Source organism: Oryx dammah, unplaced genomic scaffold (genome assembly GCF_014754425.2).
Source record: "Oryx dammah isolate SB20612 unplaced genomic scaffold, SCBI_Odam_1.1 HiC_scaffold_13, whole genome shotgun sequence".
Classification (NCBI taxonomy): Eukaryota; Metazoa; Chordata; class Mammalia; order Artiodactyla; family Bovidae; genus Oryx; species Oryx dammah.
In genome coordinates, this window is record NW_024070197.1 from 16,946,396 (window position 1) to 16,965,061 (window position 18,666).

An 18,666-nucleotide genomic window follows, 5' to 3' on the forward strand; every position below is an offset into this window, starting at 1 on the left:
CCAATGAGAGCCTACCACATGGTAACTGATTGATATAGGGATCTATTAAAATTATTATTGGGGGGATTTCCCTGATGGTCCAGTAGCTAAGGTTTTGTGCTCCCAATACAGGGTGCCCAGTGTTCAATCCCTGGTTGGGGAACTAGATTCCATATGCCACATCCAAGAGTTGCATGCCGCAACTAAAAGGTTCTGCATGCTGGAACTAAGACCCAGGGCAGCCAAATAAATAAATATTTTAAAAAATATTTGGGGGACTTCCCTGGTGGTCCAGTGGTTAGGACTCTGCACCTACACAGCAAGCAGCACAAATTCAATCCCTGGTCAGGAAATTAAAATCCCATGTGCCATATGGTGCAGGGGAAAAAAAGTATTATTAACATGAAAAGGTATCTGTTAAGCTATAGAAAACAATATCTTGCAGTTCAATAAAATTATAGTGATACCTAGAGAGTTGTGTATAATGGACTGCTACATGTTACATAAATACCGATTTACTGATACAACTGTACTATATGGCACACGAGCTTGTACCACATCATTGGATGATATAATGCATAATTAGATAATTAGATATTTAGGCTAATGTAATTATGTTATCCAATTACATGTTTATCTATTGTACACTATTTAATGCACACTTGTATATTAAGTATCTAAGATTTTCCTTAGAGTTGTGTATATAACAGAAAATTATTCTGTGTCATTGGGCATTATATCATAAGCTATTAATAGCATTTCTTTCTCCTGTTAGTCACCATTGCGTGTTTTAGGACCCACCCATGTTGCTCCGTGAACATCTTGTCTATGCCTGTTGGAGTTTTGCAGGCCCTTCTGGTGACTGTCTGCTTCTGTTTATTCACCCTCTCATTTGGGAAGGTAACACCCAGGTTGCCCCCAGCTCTCCCCAGATAATGTTGTGGTGAACGTCCTAGTATATGTCCCTGAGTGGAACCAAGGGATGCACATCCAGGAGCTAAGTGAGGGGGTCACAGCTCTATGCACACGTTTGATTTGACCGTATTGCCAAGTTGGGGCTTCCCTGGTGGCTCAGGTAGTAAAGAAGCTGCCTGCAATTTGGGAGATCCGGGCTCAATCCCTGGGTTGGGAAAATCCCCTGGAGAAGGGAATGGCAATCCACTCCATTATTCTTGCCTGGAGAATCCCATGGACAGAGAAGCCTGGCAGGCTGCAGTCCATGGGGTTGAAAAGAATTGGACACGGCTGAATGACTAACACTTTCACTTTCAGTGCCAAGTGGCCCTCAGGAATGGCTGGCTGCTATCAGTACAAGGAGGGTCCCGAGGTCCCCACAGTCCCAACGTCTATTTGGCATTTTTCCAAGGCCTAATTTTTGCCAGACCAATAGGATGATTCACTGTTCTTTTAATTTGCCCTTCCCTGATCCCTTACCAATAATTTCTAGCATCTGCTCAGGTGCCTGTCAGAGTTTTGGGTCTCCTCCTCACCTGCTCATCCTCTTTGCCCAGTCTTCTACCAGAGTGACTATCTTTTTCTCTTGCTGACTTGCAGCTCTTCCTTTTCTATATACATTCTGGATATTCTGCTCATTGATTTTACCTTTTTATTTTTGGCTTTGCTGGGTCTTCATTGCAGCATGTGGGCTTTTTCTAGCTGTGGCGCATGGGCCCTAGAGCACACAGGCTCAGCAGTTGCAGGTTTAGTTTCTCCGCAGAATGTGGGATCTTAGTTCCCTAACCAGGGATCAAACCGGCATCCCCTGCATTAGGAGGTGGATTCTTAACTACCGGACCACCAGGGAAGCTCCTCTTATTGATTTTAGACATTTTAAATATAGTTTTTCCTCTCTGTCATTCGATATTTGTTCCACAGTGTCCTCAATTAAAAGAAATCTTTATTTGGATGGTATCAAATGCACCCTTTTCCTGCCTCATAAGTTTTTTGTGGTTTGCTTGAGAAGTCTTTTCCTTTGTGGTTGCTGGTGTTGTTGCTGGTATTAACCATCCCTGAGGGCCATGGGAATGGCACAAGTATATACCAGTGCCCAGAGCTTTCAGATCTCACTCCTTGATCCTTCTTTGAGTCCAGGAGGCCTGGAGACACTTTCTCACTACAAGCTCAGTTCAGTCAGGGCCGTTACATCACCTTGTGTAAAGCAGGTGCCGAAGAGATTGGCTGAGAGTCACAAACAGCACATCACAGAGAGCATCCTTGAGACTGGAGGAAAGAGAAGAGAAAATGCAGGAGGAGGAAAAATGTGGAGAGGGTCTGAAATCGTATCACACGGCATGGAATGGAAAAGTTAAAGAGAATGCACTCTGTACTTGTCTAAATGTTCCAGTCTGAAAAAAAAAAAAATCCATGGTGACTTCTCTCAGTGGAAAAAAGAACAAAAATAGACTTCTAGGAACTTCCTTAGTGGTCCAATAGCTAGAACTCTGCACGCCCTATGCAGGGTCCTGGGTTCAATCCCTGGTCAGGGGACTAGATTCCATATGCCTCAACCTAGGACCTGGTGCAGCCAAATAAATAAATATTTTTAAAAATAGACTTATATGAGAGCTCTGGTTGAATGGACTCATTTACTAGGTTTGGCAGAATCATACTGCAACTACTACTCCACTCCTGGATATCTACACTACAGAACTACGCACTGCTTCGTTCACCAAAAGAGAGGGGATAGAATGATCACAGCAACATTATTCACAGCAACCCCAAACTGGAAACAACTCAAATGTCCATGACAGAAAAACCAGTCAATAGATCATGAACTAATCACACGATGGAAGACTATACAGCAACCAAAATAATGAGCTACAACTAAATATAATACAGAAGAATCACAAAGACACCGGGTTAAATGAAGGAAGCCTGACACAATAGTTGATTCAGTTTATATATAGCTCAAAACCAGGCAAAACCACTTTGCTAGAAATTAGGCTGCTGGTAACACAAGGGGGCTTATGGGAAACAGAAAGATTCTCTCCCTTGATTTGTGTCACACGGATGTATTCAGTTTGTTACCATTCAGCAACCTAAACACTTATGATTTGACTCTTTTTTGTACTTCCATTTAAAAATATGTCAAGCATGACACATTTAGGTAAACGAAAAAAAGCACACATACTCAAAAGAAAAGTCTGTTTCTATGAGCATGTTTCTGTGTATTTAAACAAACTCACAGCGAACAGGTCAGATGAAAGCCAACCATGTGTCAGCCCTGCCTAAGAGGGACAATGGGATAGGGTGGGGGCTCCCAGGGGGTTAGCTTCCATCTGCAATGTTTTGATAATAACAGCCTTTAAGATTGTGTGACAATTAAATGAGTTAATATAAGCCCTTACAACAGTGTGAGGCATACAGCAGGTGCTACATGAGGTTTTCTTACAATAAAAGCAATAGAGTGAAAATGTTTTCTGGGGGCATAAATGGCATTAAAACTAAGCTAGAAATAAAAGAAACAGAAGAAGAAATATACAAAACACCATGTATTGTGACTTTCCAATCAAACTTCTGTGCATTGTTAGACGTTAAGTATGTCCTTACAGAAATACAGACTTTTCTTTTGAGTGTGTGTACATAAATGTGTCATATTAGGCTTATTTTCTTTAAAAAGGGCTTTTATTGAAGCATGACAGTGACAGAACAGAGAATCACGGGTCTGGAGATCGAAAGATGGGGGAGATAGAGAGAGCCCGCCGGGTGATTGGGGGTGGGGGCCGGCAGCACCGGAAACCTCAGCCTGAAGGGATCCCCAAGTAGGGGGAGGGGGGACCTTTGGTCTCTCCCCAGCCTCTTCCTTCCCCCTGGCCTGGGGCTGGGTGGGGAGGGGCAGTTCCTCTTTCCTTCCCAAGCGCGGAGGAGGCCCCAGCTCCCAAGGGGCTAAGAAGCTGGAGCAGTGGTGAGGGGGGAGGAGCTGAGCCTCACTCTTATAAGACCCCCCTTCCCCCCCAGGAAGCATGAACAGGAAAGACAGCAAGAGGTGAGAGGACCCTCCCCAAGGAGACCGGGAGCTCCGTAAGCCCCTGGGTCTCTCTCGGGCTGCAGGAAAAGGTCAGGAAGGTTCTGAAGAGGGGGGCACGGTGTCGAGCTACTCTCGCAGCCGCCGCGGAAGCAGGGGGCGCCAGGTGGAAAGATGCTTCGGGGTGTCCAGAGAAAGCTCAGGCTGGGGCTGTTGGCTCGGGCGGCTGTGTCTTATCCTTGCTCTGCTGGAATTCGAGTTGCTCTGCTGGAATTCGAGTTGCTCTGCTGGAATTCGAGCTGCTCTGATCCCATTCGGCACCCCGCACCCTTCACACCCCTCAATCATCCTGGCTCCCTAGGCTGGGTGTCTCTGTGCCCCCGGGGGTTTTCATGGCTGCCCGCTGGACTGGAAACTCCAGACTCCTGTAGGGCCCTACCCTAGGGGAGGGGAGTGTGCCAAGGGGCAAGGCGGCTTCCCTGCCTCTTAAGCGACTCCTGGCTGTCCCCCGATGCTACTGCGGGGGAGGTGGGGGCCAGACAGTCGGAAGGTAAGGGCCTAGCAGCTGGTTGTGCCCGCAGGTTCTAGAGTAGGCTTCCTATAACCTGGAGAAGCTTGCCCTCCTGTCCTTACAGGAGCAATGGTGGCTGCGTCCCTAGCTTAGGCAGCTTCTCCTTCCTCCCCCGGTTTGTCTCTGATGGCAAAAGGTCCCCTCCCCTATAATATCCAGGAGTTTACTGGTGGAGACCTGGCAGCCTTATTCTTTGGCTGTGTGACCCTAGTCAGTCACTTGCCCACTCTGTGCCTCAGTTTCTTCTTCAATCACTAGAGCAATCATAGTCCCTCCTCAGATGGGCTCATAAGCCCTCAGTGGTACAGCCTAGACCTGTGGTTCTCAAGCATGGGCACACATCAGAGCCACCTGGAGGCCTTCTAAAACACAGGCTTCTGGGCTCACCGCCAAGGTTTCTGATGTTGTGGATCTGAGGTGGGGCCTGAGAATTTCTATTTATGTCAAGTTCCCAGGTAATGCTGTTGGGATTGGACCTCCTTTGAAAATCCCTGATCTATAGATAGGTGTTTACCCCTCTGCCCGGTACGCAGTGGGTGCTCAATAATGCCAGCTGTTACTCGACAACATTCAGCACTGATTTACTGAGCCCTCAGGATGCTCGGAGAAGGCAATGGCACCCCACTCCAGTGTTCTTGCCTGGAAAATCCCATGGGCAGAGGAGCCTGGTGGGCTGCCGTCTTTGTGGTCACACAGAGTCGGACACGAGTGAAGCGACTTAGCAGGATGCTCCAGGGACATAGCAGTGCCCTTGTTATGAGAGTCTCCCAATTTCTGTTCACCCCCATCCCCCTAGCCTGGCTTTCAGTTTGCTCCATCACATTCTCTCTCTGCATCTCAAATCTAACTTTCCCACCCCTGGCCACTTAACAGCCTCAGCAAACTTAATCCCTTATTTAGCACTTTTGAAGAGCAGGGCATTGAATATTCATAATAAATTCCTGGGGAAGGTCCCAAGATGACTCTCATTTTTCACATGAAGAAACTGAGGTCCAGAGAAATGATGTCATTAACATAAAGTTACACAGCCAGCACAAATTTCTCCAACCCGGTTTTTTGGGTTTTGTTTTGGGTTTTTTTTTTGGCCTCTAGGCATGAGGGAGGTTAGTTTCCTAACCAGGGATTGAACTTGTGCCCCCGGCAGTGGAAGCACAGAGACAACTGCTGGACCACCAGAGAAGTCCTTCCAACCCAGTTTTATCTGACTCCTGTGGAAGCCAAGGTTTTCTGCCTGGATTCTGCTCCCTCCTTCCTTCACCAGCCCTGTCTCCCCATTACCGTCGTTCCCCAACTAGAACAGGAGTCTCAGAAAGGCGAAGGGCAGAGTGAGGACTATTTTTAAACTTCTTGAAGCTGCCTTAGCCCAAGGGACGGCGCCCAGCTCTGAAGAGCCCTGATGAGGCCACGTTGCACCCATATCTTCTCTCCAGGCTCCAAATCTAGAGACCCAGGCTCATAGCTGAGACTCCAGTCCTGATGAAAGGCTGGCTTGGGGGAGGGGTCTGTCACCTTAGTGGGAATCAAGGAGAGGGAGAGAAGAGAGGAATGAAATCTCGGGGGTCTGCTTCCCTCCTGAGGGCTCAGGGGAGGAGGGGTGGCTGTTGGAAGGCAAAGGGGAATTCTTTTTTCTGTTTTTTTTTTCCCCAATTTTTTAAATTCAATAATTTTAATTAACTTATTTATTTTCAGCTGCACTGGGTCTTCATTGCTTTTTTGCATCAGCTTTCTCTAGTTGCGGCGGTCAGGGGGCTACTCTTGATTGGGGTGCTCACTGTAGATCAGGGGGCTACTCTTGATTGGGGTGCTCGGGCTTCTCACTGTAGTGGCTTCTCTTTGCAGAGCACGGCTGTGTGCACAGGCGTCAGTAGTTGTGCATGGGCTCAGTAGTTGTAGTACACAGGCTTAGTTTCTCCATGGCATGTGGAATCTTCCCGCTCTAGTGATCAAACTGGAGTCCCCTGCATTGGCAGCTGGATTCTTATCCATTGAGCCAACAGGGAAGCCCTGCAAAGAGGAATTCTGAGGAGTGGCCCTGAAGGCCGAACCTTCCATGATTCCCCCTAGGGAGGACGAGAATAGTTCTGGGGATCTTCTCTCCATGATTCCCTGGGAGGTCTGGAGTAACCCATCTGCCAACAGAAGTCTCTTCAATGAGGTCTTGGGACCACACAGTCAAGGGGAATTCAGGGGCAGTGGTTGGTGGTGAGAGTTCTTATGATTCCTGGTGGGTCCTTACTAGTCTTTGGAGGGTCTTCTCCCATGATTCCCTCAGAGGGCAATCAGGGTAGCCTTCGGGGTTTTCCCCCTGGTTCCCTTGGAGTTTACCTGTAGGAGATGGCTCCCATTATCTGGACTACTGGGGTTTTCTCCTATGGATCCAATGTAGGTCAGGACTAATGCTAGCCCCTTGCCTTTAGGAAGCTTCTCCCAGGATGCCTTGGGGCATTGGGGTCAAGAAGAACGCTGGGGGTCTGCCTAAAGGAAGGGGCTCAAATGAATCCCCAGGGGATGTTCCCACAGGAAGTCCCACCAGGAATGCCCAGGCAAGACAGTGGGGCGGGGCCGGCCCCGACCGGCCCGCCGCCACAAGACATGCCCCAGCCCCCGGGAAATCAGCAGGGTCATGGCTTCCATGGCTCTGGGCATGCTGAATGAGGGCGGCTGCAGCGAAGATGAGCTGCTGGAGAAATGCATTCAGTCCTTTGGTGAGTCTTCCCCCTCCCTGGCCAGCCTCCCCCAAGTCTGAGCTTGGGCCAGGCACCCACCTCTCTCCGGGCTCAATCTGAGGGGTACAAAAACAGAGCAGGAGTATGTGGAATGAATCTCAATCACTGTAGTAGGAACACAAGAGATACCTGTGTTTCATTTTCCTGACCTGCATGGACGGGGCGGCAGGTTGGCGGGAGGTGGGGGTCTGACTCTTATTTCCATCTTCAGCATGACTTGCCAGGCACGATGTTGGTCCATGCACAGTCCAGACGAGGAAACTGGAGCACAAGGAGGCCAGGCTGTGTGCCCGAGCTCACACACGAGTCACTAGTAGAACTGGGGTTTGAACCAAGCTGTCCAGCAGGGGCCATTCTGACCCAGAGTCTCCTTCTCCTGCCTGCAGACTCAGCTGGCAGCCTGCGCCGTGGGGACCACGTTCTCAACATGGTACTTGCCATGCACAGTTGGGTGCTGCCTTCTGCCCACTTTGCTGCCCGTCTGCTGACCTTATATCCTCCTTGGGCCATAAGCAGTGGGTGGAGGGCGGAGGACAGAGATGTGAGAGCCTGTGGGGCTGGGGTGAGCAGTCAGGTCTGAGATGCTGGATGACCAAGCCTTGACCGGAACTCAAGTACCAGGAGGCCACAGGGAGCACGCAGGAGCTGAGACGGCTGCAGATCTGTCACCTGGTCAGGTAGGCCTGGGCCAAGATTCCACGCCCATGATGACCCAGGATCTTCACCCTGCTGCCACCGTCCAAAAACAACACTTCCCAGAGACTATGCAGTCCTTCTCCCTTACATCCCACTTCTGAGAACCCCTGGCTTCTTTCCTAAAACCTCCCAGTTCTCCTTAGAACCCTCACCTCTTAGAGACCCCGACCAGATACTATGGACCCTTTCCCAGCTAGTACCCCAAGACCTCCAGCTCAGATTCCTGAAATTGCTGAAACCTCCCATATACTCACCTAGCTTCTAAGACTCCACTCACCCTGTTACCCCAAAATCTCACCCCATAGGCCCCCAACCTAGTCCCTGAGACCCACCCTGACTATTGTGCTTCCAAACCACTTCCCAAGATTGCCCAGTCTATCCTCCATAGATCCGTCAGCCTGTACTAAGAGGCCCCCAGCCCTACTCCCAGAGCTCCTCCCAGCCTGGTGCCTCTCTGAACCCTGGCCTTCCAGAGACCCCCCTGTACATATTTAGAGTCACCACACCCAAGCCCAGCACCTAGAGATCCCTCAGCCCGAGACCCCTTTCAGAGACCTGCGTCCCTCCCCGAAGCCCCATCCTACCACCTCTAAACCACCCCCAGGTACTGGCTGACCCAACACCCTGAGACGATGCACCAGGAGCCCCAGTTAGAAGAGGTTATAGGCCGCTTCTGGGCCACTGTGGAGCAGGAGGGTAACTCAGTCCAGAAGAGCCTAGGAGACTTCTCCAGTCGGTGAGTCAGCCCCTTCCCCTCCCCACCCACACCCCGACACCTCCCACCCTGAGTCCCTCTAATACACTGCCTCTCTTTGCCCCCAGGCTTAGCCCGGGTGGCCCAGGCCCCCCACATCCCATGAGCAGCCCAGGCCTGGGCAAGAAGTGCAAAGTGTCCTTGATTTTTGACCACCTGGAGACTGGGGAGCTGGCCGAGCACCTCACTTACCTGGAGTTCCGGTCCTTCCAGGCTATCACAGTAAGGACCCCTCTCCTCCCAGCTGGGGATGGCTTAGGGTGGAGCAGGGCCTGGCTAGGGCCAGGCAGGACTGAGAGGACCCAAACTGTCAAACTTGGGTGCTAGAGGGTACAGGAAAATAAGTTAAGCTGGCTGAGTACAGAGCCCCCAGGGTTCAAATCCCATCAGCCCCTTCCAACCTGTGTGACTTTGAATTAGTTTCTCAACCTCTCTGGGACTGAGTTTTCTCACGTGTAAAAAGAAAGTCATAATAGTTCATTGGCTCATTGGGGAAATTAAACTAATATGTCCATTTAAAAATGCTCATCACAGGGGACTTCTCTGGTGGTCCAGTGGCCAAGACTCTGCTTTCAATTCAGGGGGCTCAGGTTTGATCCTTGGTCAGGAAACTAGATCTCACATGCCGCAACTAAGAACCAGTGCAGCCAAATAAATATTTCTAAAAGGCTTGTCACAGTGCCTGGCACATAGTAAGTGCTCAAAATATTTTAATTAATTGTTCATTCATTTGAGAAGCATTTAAATACACTGTGCTTTGGCCTGTTTGCTGTAAAATGGGGGCTTAGTTCCTGCCTCATAGGTACCTGGTGGCTCAAATGGTAAAGAACCCACCTGCAATGCAGGAGACCTGGGTTCAATCCCTGGGTAAGGAATTTCCCCTGGTGAAGGGAACCACAACCCACTCCAGTATTCTTGCCTGGAGAATCCCATGGGCAGAGGAGCCTGGCGGGCTACAGTCCATGGAGTCGTAAAGAGTCAGACACAACTGAGCGACTAACACTCATTTTCATAGGATCAGTGTCTGATCCAGTGTGAATGCCATCCAGTTGAACCATATGAAATTGGCATAGTTTGACATATTTTGCCTACTCAAATGATTATTTAAAATGCTTCAAACTATGAGTTGGACACGACTGAGCGACTTCACATTCAAACTGTATATGTATTTAGTTATTGCCATCTTGACATAAATATAGGTGGGGGTCTGGTTCCTTAATGTGAAAATTTCCTGACTGTACGCTGCAGTGGACGTGGGTATGTAATGTTGACCCCTTGTGCAGAACAAATAGCAGTTAGTTCTGTATCCTCTTCTGTACACAAGTCAGGTATACTGTTAAGGGCAATAGACTGAGTTCCCACTGTGACTTGAGCCTGTGTGACCCTGGGCAAATTACTTAGCCTCTCTGTGCTTCAATGACCTCATCTGTAAAATGGGAATCATATAGTATTCATCAACTTGCTGTAAGGCTGTGACAGAGGGCTCAGAACAGTGCCCAGCTTTCTTTAAACGTTTCTTCTCAGATGAAAGAGGGCCATGGTGACGTCAGGGACATGTGATGGCCTGGCTAGGACATCGGAGGTCGTGACTGCTGGGGGGGTGGGAGAGTGAGGGTTAGGGCCTGAGCTTTCCAGGGCCCACCCTGACGCCCACCTCTCCCCTAGCCCCAGGACCTGCGGGACTACGTTTTGCAGGGCTCTGTGCGGGGCTGCCCGACCCTAGAGGGATCTGTAGGTCTCAGCAACAGCGTATCCCGCTGGGTGCAGGTCATGGTGCTGAGCCGTCCCGGGCCTGCACAGCGAGCGCAGGTGCTGGACAAGTTCATCCACGTGGCACAGGTGAGGCCCGCCTTCTGAACACCTGTCCCGCGGGGCTCTCGGCCTGTGACGTCACCATCTCCTGGCCCCGCCCTGCCGCATTTCGTCCCACCCTGGCCATGCCCCAGAGGCCTCAGTGCCATCCTTCTAACTCAGGACTGTGATGGCACTTCTTCCCCGGCCTTGATTTCACCGCGCAAACCCGCCATGGCCCCACTCTTTGTTCCCAGAGGTGGCAGGTGACGACGTTCGTCCTGACCCCGTCACCCAAGCCCTATGCCCAAATATTCTGTCGCCAGGGTAACGGAAGAGGAGGCTCTTTCTTGCCTCCACCTTTGTCATCCCCTGCCCCGTCCCTAGGACCCAGCTGCCCCTTCAGGACAGTGACAGCATCCGGCCCCATCATTTGGGGTGTCCCTAGGCCCCGCTGTTCCCTCCTCCCCCAACCCCCTTCCTCCCCTCCCCCCTCCTCCTAAGTTCCCTCCCTTCTGGAGAAAAGGGAAGCCCTCCTTCCCCCAGCGTGGCCACGCCCCCTTGTGTACTTCCTCGCAGACCACGCCCTTCCTCTGGCGTCTTTGCACGCCTTGCTTCCCCTCTTTGGCCTGCTAGACTTAGAGGTTCTGGCCTCTACCTGGGGTCTCTTCGGTCTGAGCATCTTATTCTTCCTTGGCCCCACCTTCTCCCCCCAGCGACCTCCGCTCTTAAACTTAAAAAAGGGGAGGGTGAGGCTATTGTTCCTGGTGACTGGCTGACCCAGCACCTGTCTCTCATATCTACCTGACCCCTCCGTATGACTCTAGCTCCATTCACCTCTGCCCGGCCCCTAACTCCTGCCAAGAGCACAGGCCTTCTTGCCCCTTCACACCTGTCTGACTCCCAGGGCAGAGACCACCTAGTTGCCTGACACCCTAACCTCTCTCTGAATCCTCCACGCCTGACACAGACCTGTTGAGTCCCCAAGCTGGTCCAACTCCCCATACTCACCTGACTCCCCCTACTTTCATCTGACCTCACGTTAGTCTATCGTCTGCATGACCCCCTGGTAATGCCCACATACCCGCTTGCAGCCCACTCCTGCCTGACACATCTCACCTATCTGATGCCTACACAGCACCCCACACACACACATGCTTAAGACTTCATCTCAGCTGGGGGGATGCTGTCACTTGAACCCCCAATTTACCTGTCCTCCATGTGGTACCCACCACTTCTGCATCACCTTCCCTCCCTAGAGGCTCCTCCAGTTGCAAAATTTCAACACGCTGATGGCAGTCACCGGCGGCCTCTGTCATAGTGCTATCTCCAGACTCAAGGACTCCCATGCCCACCTGAGCCCTGACAGCACCAAGGTGAACTCCCACTGCCCTCCCCAAAGTTCCAGTGATCAATTATCCTGAACCCTCACACTTTTCCCAACCCTCTCCACCCTTTCCCAGGGGCCCTGGAGACCTTGCTCCTCCAAAGCGGAGAGACCCCCAGGCTTTGTCCTCCTCTGTCACTCTTCCTCCCTCTTCACCCATGGTGCTGACCTCTCTCTACTGAGTGTCTGGTCCTGAGCAGCACTGGCGGGAGACAAATGAGAGATGCTAGCAGAGAACTTGCAGTCTAGGTGGGGAGTGAAATCATGTCCTCAAGGATACCAACATTTGGGCTACCCATAGGAGGAGCATGGGTTGGGGTGTCCTGAAAGTGTCCTAAGGAGAGTGCGTCATGCATGAGTCTGGTGTGTGGCGAAGGTCAGGACATGACAGGATATTAGGCTAGAGATGCCCCAGGGTGGGGGGCAGGGAGGATTCTGTTGAGTCTTCTGCAAGCTCAGCTAAGGTGTCTAGTCTTTATCTAGAGGGCAGTGGGGAGTTAGGAAAGATGACAGCACCCATGATCAGAGTTGGGTTTTTGAAAAATCACTCTGGGCTGGGGAATGGGAGATAGTGGGGCCTTTCTGAGATGGGGACCCAAGAAAAAGAGCAGTCTGGATAGTGCTGAAGCCAGTGTGGGACATGGAGGGGCTTGGGGAGAGGTCCAAAATGCCACTGGGCCCCTGGGGGTCCGAAGCCACACCACAGACTGCTGGGTACTTCCCTTCAGGGAGCTGGGGGAACAGAGCCAGCCTCCCCCATTCCATGCCCCTCCCACACAGGCCCTGCTGGAGCTGACAGAGCTCCTGGCAGCCCACAACAACTACGCCCGTTACCGCCGTACCTGGGCTGGCTGCACGGACTTCCGGCTGCCTGTCCTGGGTGTGCACCTCAAGGATCTGGTGGCCCTGAACGAGGCGCAGCCTGACAGGTTGCCTGATGGCCGCCTGCACCTGCCCAAACTCAACAGCCTCTACCTGCGGCTGCAGGAGCTGGCAGCGCTGCAGCAACAGTACCCCCCATGCAGTGCCAGCGAGGACCTTCTGCATCTGCTCACGGTGAGCTGCCCTGAGCTGCCCCGGTTGAGCTCCCAGAGACTGCGCCTGTAGGGCCCTGAGATTTAGGGTTCTGGTGGATGAGGGTCAGGACAGAATAGTAGAATAGCACTGGAATGCATGGGTTTTGAAGCCAGAGCTTGTAAGTTTTGTTTTTGTTTTTTCCTGTGTGATCTCAGGCAAGTCACTTAACTCCTCAGCCTGTTTCCTTAACTGCAAAATGGGAATACTAATAGGATGTACTTCAGAGAGTGGTTGAAAAGAATCTAATATAATTCATGTAAATATCACTCATACAGTTCACACAAAGTACTTAAAATAGTATCTGGAACACAGTGAGCTGTATATAAGTAATGCATTTTGGGGGACCTCCCTGATGGTCCAGTGGCTAAGACTCCCAAGTTTCCAATGCAGGACGGCCCAGGTTCAATCCCTGGTCAGGGAGCTAGATCCCATATGCAACTAAGAGTCTGCACGCCGCGACTAAAGATCCCACATGCCACAACTGAGACCTGGCACAGCCAAACAAATAAATTTTTTTAAATGCATTTTTTCCCCAATTCACCAAGGAACTCAAATATCCATTGATCTTAGTTCCAGAATTGCTTTCGGCTCAGAACTTCAAGGTTCTGAGCTTCTCACACCAACAGATCAAAATTCCAAGCTATAACATATTCAGGAATCTAAGCAAAAAGATAAGTTATTAATCATTTTCTGTGTGCCAGACACCATGTTAAACAGTCTCCAGAGAGCACTTCATTCCATCCTCACACGCCTACAAGGAAGGGACCCTTATTTGCCCATTCTACAGACTGGTAAACTAAGGCCCACAGAGGTGAGGTTATTCGCCCCCTGTCCCACAGCAGGCCAGCTTCAGAACATGAGTGTTAACATATGTTAACCATCACACTATATCCCAAGACTGCAAGTGTGCAGTTCTGGCTATATTTTATTTTACATAGATAGATAGGAAGATAGAGAATTTCTTTCTAAAGAGCGATAAATTGACAGAGACTGGGATTTGGAGGACCATGTAGTCAAAGGCTGAAAAATTGACTTTCAGCTCCTAAGTCAGGACCACCAGCAAATTGAAAATGTGGGTCTCCTTGTTTGAAATTATTGAGAATTTCAAGAGGGTGACAGAGGGCCTTAAATGAGCCCAAGGCCCTTCTACGTGTGGGGCCTGCCTCTGAAGCTGGTCTTGCCCTCTGATGATTGGTGCCTAAGCTGCCATGCTTTGCTGGCTCTTAGGCCATCAGCCCAAATATTTATTGAGCACCGGCTGTGAGCCAGGCATTACTTTAGGCACTTAGGCTCACAGCAGTGTGCGCATCAGGGAAAAAAAAAAAATTGCTGTCTCGTGGTGCTGACTTCCTCGTGGGGGAGATAGCCAGTGAAAAAAGTAAATAAGTAAATCGTACGGTCTTTTAGGAAATAGATGCTATAGAGAAAATTACAGCAGAAACAGACAATGGAAAGCGATAGAGGTTTGCAATTCTAAATGGGATCAAAAACAAACAAAAAAAACACCTCAATGAGAAGATGGTGTTTCTGGACTAGGAGGCCAGCGGTATGGAGAGCGAATGGGGGCTCAGTGGGAGAGAGGACCATGGTGGTCCCAGGAGAAAGGGGTTTTGGAAAGAGGAGGAGATTGGGGGTCTGGGCAGTCCTAGCTTGCAGGGAGGAGGATGGAGACAAGAAGGGTCCTTAACATCCTGCCCATCCCCAGCTTTCCCTGGATCTCTTCTACACGGAGGATGAGATCTATGAGCTTTCCTATGCCCGGGAGCCCCGCTGTCCCAAGAGTCTGGTGAGACCCCAGCCCTGACCTCTGACCTCCAGCCCAAGCCTCTGCCCTGATTAACTGTGCCCCTCTGTCCCTGCCCCAGCCACCCTCCCCGTTCAAGGCACCCCTGGTGGTGGAGTGGGCCCCTGGTGTGACGCCCAAGCCTGACACGGTCACTCTGGGTCGGCATGTGGAGCAGCTGGTGGAGGTGAGGAGGAGCCCTGAGCCGGGGGAGGGATCTTAGACTGTGGGGACCCTGGGGACTTCCCTGGTGGTCCAGGAGTTACGACTCCACACTGCCAATGCAGGAGGCGTGGGTTCGACCCTTGGTCAAGGAACTAATACTGCACATGCCATGGGGTGTGGACAGAAGATTAAAAAATAAGATAATGGTGGGGCCCCTGATCTGACCTTACTCTCCCCTTCCCATGCTCCTCCCAAGTCTGTGTTCAAGAACTATGACCCTGACGGCCGCGGCACCATCTCTCAGGAGGACTTTGAGCGACTCTCAGGCAACTTCCCCTTCGCCTGCCATGGGCTTCACCCACCCCCCCGCCAGGGGTAGGTGCTCCCGACTCCTGGGTTCCCTTAAGATGAGGACATGGGGTAGCCAGGGCTCCTGGGTCTGGGAGAACAGGGCCAGGCCTGCTAAAGTGCAGTCTCTCCCCCAGGAGCGGCTCCTTCAGCCGTGAGGAGCTGACAGGATACCTGCTCCGGGCCAGTGCCATTTGCTCCAAGCTGGGCCTGGCCTTCCTGCACACCTTCCAGGAGGTCACCTTCCGCAAGCCCACCTTCTGTGACAGCTGCAGTGGCTTCGTGAGCATTCTGCCCACCATCACCTTGAGGGACCCCTCCTGGAGCACCCTAACTCTTCACAGCCTGGGTTGGGAAAGCCAACCCTCCTCTGTGGCCCTCATAGTCCCCAAGCTCCAGATAATCCCCATATTCAGGAAAATCCTCTAGCCTCAAATAGTCCCTGTACTTCACAGGGCACCCTGGCATGCTTCAGTTCATGGGGTCACAAAGTCAGAAACAACTGAGCGACTTAACAACAAACACTTCACAGAAACCCTAAATAATGGCTATTCCCTACACCCTGGATAATGCTGAAGTCTAGACAATGCCCAAATCCCAGACAGTCTCCATCCTGGATAGTTGCCAAATCCTGGATAATAAGGGCTTTCCAGGTGGCACAGTGGTAAAGAATCCGCCTGCCAATGTAGGAATCACCAGAGACACAAGGTTGGTCCTGGGGTCGGGAAGATCCCCTGGAGGAGGAAATGGCAACCCACTCCAGTATTCTTGCCTGGGAAATCCCACAGACAGAGGAGCCTGGCGGGCTAGTCAATGGGATCGAAAAGAGTCAGATACAACTAAGCATCCACGCACTGGACTGAATGGGTAGATTATCTGCAAACTGAATCAGGCTCCCAAGTCTCTAGGCTCCGGATGATTCAAACTCTGTACAATTTCCCAAACCAGCTGGATTTGGAAATCTGTCCTCCAGTCTGTGGAATGGACAGATCTCTCACTCCCAAACCAAGACCGATTCGCAGACCTTGGATTGCTTTCCAGATTCCCTTTTTCATTCACTGAACAGACACTGAGCACCTCCAGGGCGCTAGGCGCAGTTAAAGGCTCTGGGCGGGGGTGGAAGGGGACAGGCAGAAACAGAACAGACACAACCCCTGCCCACAGAATGTATGTTTTATTAACTCCAGATTTTGTCCGATTCTCATATCATAGGTGACTCTCCAAACTTGGGACAAATTTCCAAATTCCTTTAGTCTTCCAGACCCCACAGAGGCCTCTAGCCTTGGGCACTTCCAAAACCTGGATGGTTTCCTGCAGACAGCCTCTATCCCTACCCCAATCACAGCCTTCCCTCTCCTAGCCTAGGTAACCTGTTCTGCTCTCTCTTCCCAGCTTTGGGGTGTCACCAAGCAAGGCTACCGCTGTCGGGGTGAGTGGAGCGTCGGTAGAGAAAGGGGATCTAGGACCTGCGAGCTGGAAGAATAGGGGACGTGGGCTGGGCCTCTGGTACTAACCTCTGAATTTCCCCCAGACTGTGGGCTGTGTTGCCACAGACACTGCAGAGACCAAGTGAAGGTGGAGTGTAAGAGGAGGCCAGGGGCCAAGGGCGATGCGAGTCCCCCAGAGGCCCCTGTCCCACCCTCTCCAGTTCCCCAGGCCAGCTGTGGTAAGACCCAGGGTGTGGCAGTCCTGGGAAGGGGTCCTGGTGGACGGACAGGGATTCATTCCGAGGTCATGAGGCCTTTCCCCTCATACCTACGTCCCTCCCACCTGCACCCCTACACACAGGCTCCGAGGACAATCTCTCCTACACGCTATCCCTGGAACCTGAGACTGGGTGCCACATTCGCCATGCTTGGACCCAGACAGAGTCCTCACACCCCTCCTGGGAACCAGAGACGGTGAGGAGGAACTTCCCCCTACCCCCAGCTGGATACGGGGAGACCAGCCTAGTTGCCTGGGGGAACCCTGACAGACTTGGGGAAGCACAGGAAAAGTGAAACGATGCAAAAGTCCTCAACGGCTTGGGTGGGAGGGTGTAGATATGGGTTAATTTTTAATGTTGATAGCAATTTCAGTATGTTGGTGGGGAGGGGAAGGGGTAACCCCTAGTACAAAAGAAAAAGTGAGTTTAGGAAGAAAAACAGAAAGAAAACTATAAGATGTCAAGATTAAGGCCAAACAGATCAGACATTAATAAATATTGGAGTAGATTCCACTCATCAAAAGAGGGACCTCTCAGAATGAGCTAAAGAAACTTCGCTTTGACACGTCGGGGAGGCTTTCCCCGCAGTGAACCTGAACATCGTACACTCCCCACGCCACCCCATGTCATCCTCCTGCCAGGTCCCTCTGCCGGTGAAGGCCTCACCACCCACCAAGTCCTCCAAGCTGAACTCCTAGATGTTGCCTTGGTCTCGTCTCTTCCCCACTTCCTCCTCCAGAGTCAGTCTCAAGTCCCGTTATTCCATCTCCTTCCCATCCACACTGCCTTTGTTGAAGCTTCTGTCATCTCTTACTCCAAAAGAAAGTTATTTTCTTCTTTTGTATCAGAGTGGCTGTTAATTGTATTCCCTTTTCTTGCATGTGATATCCGTGCAACCCACTCCAGTATTCTTGCCTGGAGAATTCCATGGACAGAAGAGCTTGGCAGGTTATAGTCCATGGGGTCGCAAGGAGTTGGACACGATTGAATGACTAAACGTCATCATCTTGCCAAGTCCTTAAATTCCCATTTTACAGATGAGGAAACAGGCTCAGTGAGGTCAAACTGCTCACCAAAGGGGGCAGAACTCGTGAGTGTTAAAGAGTCAGGACTCATACCCAGTTTGTCTGCCTCTCACATGGAAGCTACTGACGAATATACTGCACTGATGTCAGTATGGGTCAGGAACTGGAGGGGACAGAGGGTAGAGTTCCAAACTCTGAGTCGGGAGAGAATGTCAGAGAAAGGGTGGAACAGGAAGGGAGCCTCTGAAACCTAAGTCAGATCAAACCCCTCCTCTGCTCAGAGCCCTCCTGTGGCTCCATCTCACTCAGGGAAACCAGAGTTCTCACTGTGCCTCACCCCACATGGTCTGCCCCTGCCACCTCCCAGCACTCACCCCCTCACTCATCCTGCTTCAGCTACACTGGCCCCAGTGGTCCCTGATCATGCCCCCAAACACTCCTACCTCAGGACCTTTGCACAGGACACTCCCTCTGCTGGGAAGGGGGTCCACATGGCTCCCTCTCTGGGGTTTAACTCAAGTATCACCTTCTTAATGAGGCCTCCCCGGATCACACAAAGCTGCAATCCCCCCATAGTCCCCCAATCCTGCCTTCCTGCTTTATTTCTCTCCAAAGCCCTTTCTTCATCTGACAAACTAAACTTTCATGTCTGCCCTTCCTCACCGGAAAGGTAGCTCCAGGAGACCAGGGAGTTT

General features: G+C 51.3%; 1 protein-coding gene across 1 annotated transcript; it reads left to right on the top strand.

Moving 5' to 3' along the window:
- The first annotated feature begins 3,842 nt into the window (after positions 1–3,842).
- On the top strand, positions 3,843–17,793 carry RASGRP4 (RAS guanyl releasing protein 4). The gene is made up of 17 exons (XM_040252872.1): positions 3,843–3,964; positions 7,035–7,219; positions 7,627–7,732; positions 7,855–7,917; positions 8,541–8,672; positions 8,759–8,912; positions 10,356–10,529; positions 11,741–11,857; positions 12,649–12,924; positions 14,651–14,731; positions 14,811–14,915; positions 15,150–15,268; positions 15,379–15,523; positions 16,634–16,670; positions 16,773–16,907; positions 17,030–17,142; positions 17,588–17,793. Exons 1-17 carry the CDS (start codon positions 3,942–3,944, stop codon positions 17,642–17,644), a joined length of 2,022 nt encoding a protein of 673 aa, XP_040108806.1. The 5' UTR covers positions 3,843–3,941; the 3' UTR covers positions 17,645–17,793.
- The last annotated feature ends 873 nt before the right edge of the window (positions 17,794–18,666 follow it).